Consider the following 2560-nt stretch of genomic DNA (forward strand, 5'->3'; position numbering starts at 1 on the left):
GTAGCACTTCATAAGACATAACCACACTATAGTTGTTTATACAAAGTGTAAAGGTAATAAAAAGCAATATATACAGTGTTATCTTCATTTTAGATAAGATAAATGGATATAAGGATGACGCCTCATGGCATTTTTCTGCTTTCGTTTGCTACATGGACAATTTAAATTCAGCTTTTTAATTTATTTGAAAGAGACATTCATTGTTATTATTTTTCAAGAATTCAAAATGTTCAAAATGTGTTCATTAAATGAATAAAATGTAATTTTCTCTGTAGCACGTGGATTTCATAAGAAACATGCTGCGGTAAAGTAGTAGAAGTTTTTTTTTTTTCATTTTAGATGTGCGGCTCCCAGTGTTTTCTTTTCCGTGGAAACCGCGTTCAAATGGCTCTTTCGGTGTCAAAGGTTGCCGACCGCTGATCTATACCATTTCCCATTATTATATAGTTTGGGTGACCAGACAATATTTATCTCACTCTCTTTTGTTTTGTGTCAGTTTTTCATTTCATGTTGCAAAAATGGGTACACGTCAATGAAAGCCTAGCAAAGCAACATTTTAGATGATAAAAGAAAAAGTATTCAACCACAGGTGCATAAAATGGGCATCAAAATTCAGAAAATTGTTCCTGTGTTCATTGAGAAATGGACAACAAAGCATACTTTTCAAAGGAGGTGTACCAGTGTCATCTAAGAACCTTCCCTACCTCTTATTGGCCGGACCTTTCTGCGCCCACTGGATCTGAGCCAACTGTAAGGCTTCACACACTTGGCTGAATTTCTCCTCCTGATGACACAATCATGCACACGATCAGGAGAAGGAACCAAAATGAATCCTCCGAAGCACACTTCTGAGGGGTTGCTTTCCTTTTTAGCTTTAATTCAAATAGAATCACTCGTCATGATTAGGATTATGAGAGACCGTTTGGGAAATTGGTTTAAGGCAAAAATAAAGAGCGCTTTACCCTGAGAAAATCTTTCAGCTGAATTTCCGAGCTTTCTTCAAACTCTTCCTGAATCTGTTCCTGGTAGGAAATATCCAGGTAGAGTGGATTGATCCACTCCAGCAGCAACGTCTCCTGAAATGGACGCATAGACACCAAATCAGCACGTAGATCAACTCACCTGGTCATGCATGTTTCGACTCACGTCTCTGGGTAAGTGTTCGTTCCGTGACATGAGAGGCTCGATGTGGCGAGGATGACGCTCCAGAGACGGTCCGTGAAACCATCCGCTTAAAGACAGACGACACTTGTCCTGTGACAACACCTCGGAGACCTGGTTAAGCACAAAAGATGTCAATTTGTTGACTCCTTGGCAGGACAGACGACGTGTATAACTCTTACTTGGTGAAAGGAGACTGGAGACACTTCGAAAAGTACAAGTGTATTCCAAGAAGGCACCAGAGACTTGACAACACTTTGTGGTTGGAAATGCCCTGAAGACATTTTTTTTTTTTTAAACAAAAGACATCGAGTCACATCACTGAGGTGAGAAGTAACAAGTTAAAATATTATTTTTGTTTTTGCAGTTCACCCAAGGAAGAACAACCTTACAAAGAGATTAGGCCTTGAACGAGGAGATGATAATTATTTGTTGTACACTCAGGGGTACACTCCTACACGGTTACATACACGTGCTCGCAGCCTTGCTCTGAATGTCATCAAGGACTTCAGCAGATTTGCTAAACTACTTTGGAAAATCAACTTCTGGGGGGGAAAAAACAGCAAGGATTTAATAAGCCATACATTCTCTCCTTCCTACTTGGTCAAAATAGGCTTGTTATTTCTTAAAACTTTGCTGAAGATATGACCAAAAACAAAACAAAAAAAGACAATGGCAGGTAAAGTTTGATGTCATTTTTACACAGGATTTGGATCAGAATCAGAATGGCTTTATTGTGACAACAAAATTAGGAGTGCTTTGCCAGAAAGTGCATGAAAAACAGGAAACAAGAAAACAATAAGAAACCGTGCCAAATACAAATAGAGCAATGAGAGGCACTCTGAAATTGTATTTTACATAGAATACATGCTAGTGACAGAAGAGTGCAACAATTCCTGCTAAAAACAGCCTAAAATCCTCAACTTAATAGTGTGCTGCATGCTGCTATTTTAAGTGAGTATTTAAAGTTGTGAGACACTGGGGAAGAAAAAAATGTCTCTAAATCTGGATGTGCGAGTTCTGGCAGACCTGTATCGCCCTACTGAGGGATGTAGCTGAAAGTGTCCATGACCTGGATGTAAGGAGTCTTTAATTGTACTTATTAGCTCTGCTGAATATCGCGTTATGAGGCGATGTTGTGCAGTGAGGGCATAGAGCAGTCGATGATCTTTTCTGCCGAGCGGATTACTCTCGGCTGTGAAAGACGTCGGGTTACAGTATGTCACAGAAAGAATTATTCCTCTACAAACGCCATCATTTTTGACAATTTGTAATGCCTTACCTGTACATGTTTTTTTTTCTTTGGTCCAAGATCCTTCTTTTGGTCTCTAGTTCAACGACTGTACTTTTTTTTTTTTTTTTACTTGGGGGCTTCTTTAGGGGGGTAATTGGGGGCATG

General features: G+C 39.4%; 1 protein-coding gene across 4 annotated transcripts in view; it reads right to left on the reverse strand.

Moving 5' to 3' along the window:
• Positions 1-2560, reverse strand: part of ogfod1 (2-oxoglutarate and iron-dependent oxygenase domain containing 1) — an 8205-nt gene that overhangs the window by 2093 nt on the left and 3552 nt on the right. For all 4 annotated transcript variants that reach the window (XR_002170243.1, XM_019886956.1, XM_019886954.1 and 1 more), the window contains exons 6-9: positions 1344-1435; positions 1147-1275; positions 963-1076; positions 705-784 (exon numbers count right to left, since the gene is read on the reverse strand). Coding sequence is in view for 3 of the 4 variants with exons in the window: in XM_019886956.1 (XP_019742515.1) it covers positions 705-784; positions 963-1076; positions 1147-1275; positions 1344-1435 (415 nt within the window). In the remaining variant the exon portion in view is untranslated. The remainder of the gene's footprint in view (positions 1-704; positions 785-962; positions 1077-1146; positions 1276-1343; positions 1436-2560) is intronic.

The sequence above is a fragment of the Hippocampus comes genome, unplaced genomic scaffold (genome assembly GCF_001891065.2).
Source record: "Hippocampus comes isolate QL1 unplaced genomic scaffold, H_comes_QL1_v1.1 scaffold261, whole genome shotgun sequence".
Lineage (NCBI taxonomy): Eukaryota > Metazoa > Chordata > Actinopteri > Syngnathiformes > Syngnathidae > Hippocampus > Hippocampus comes.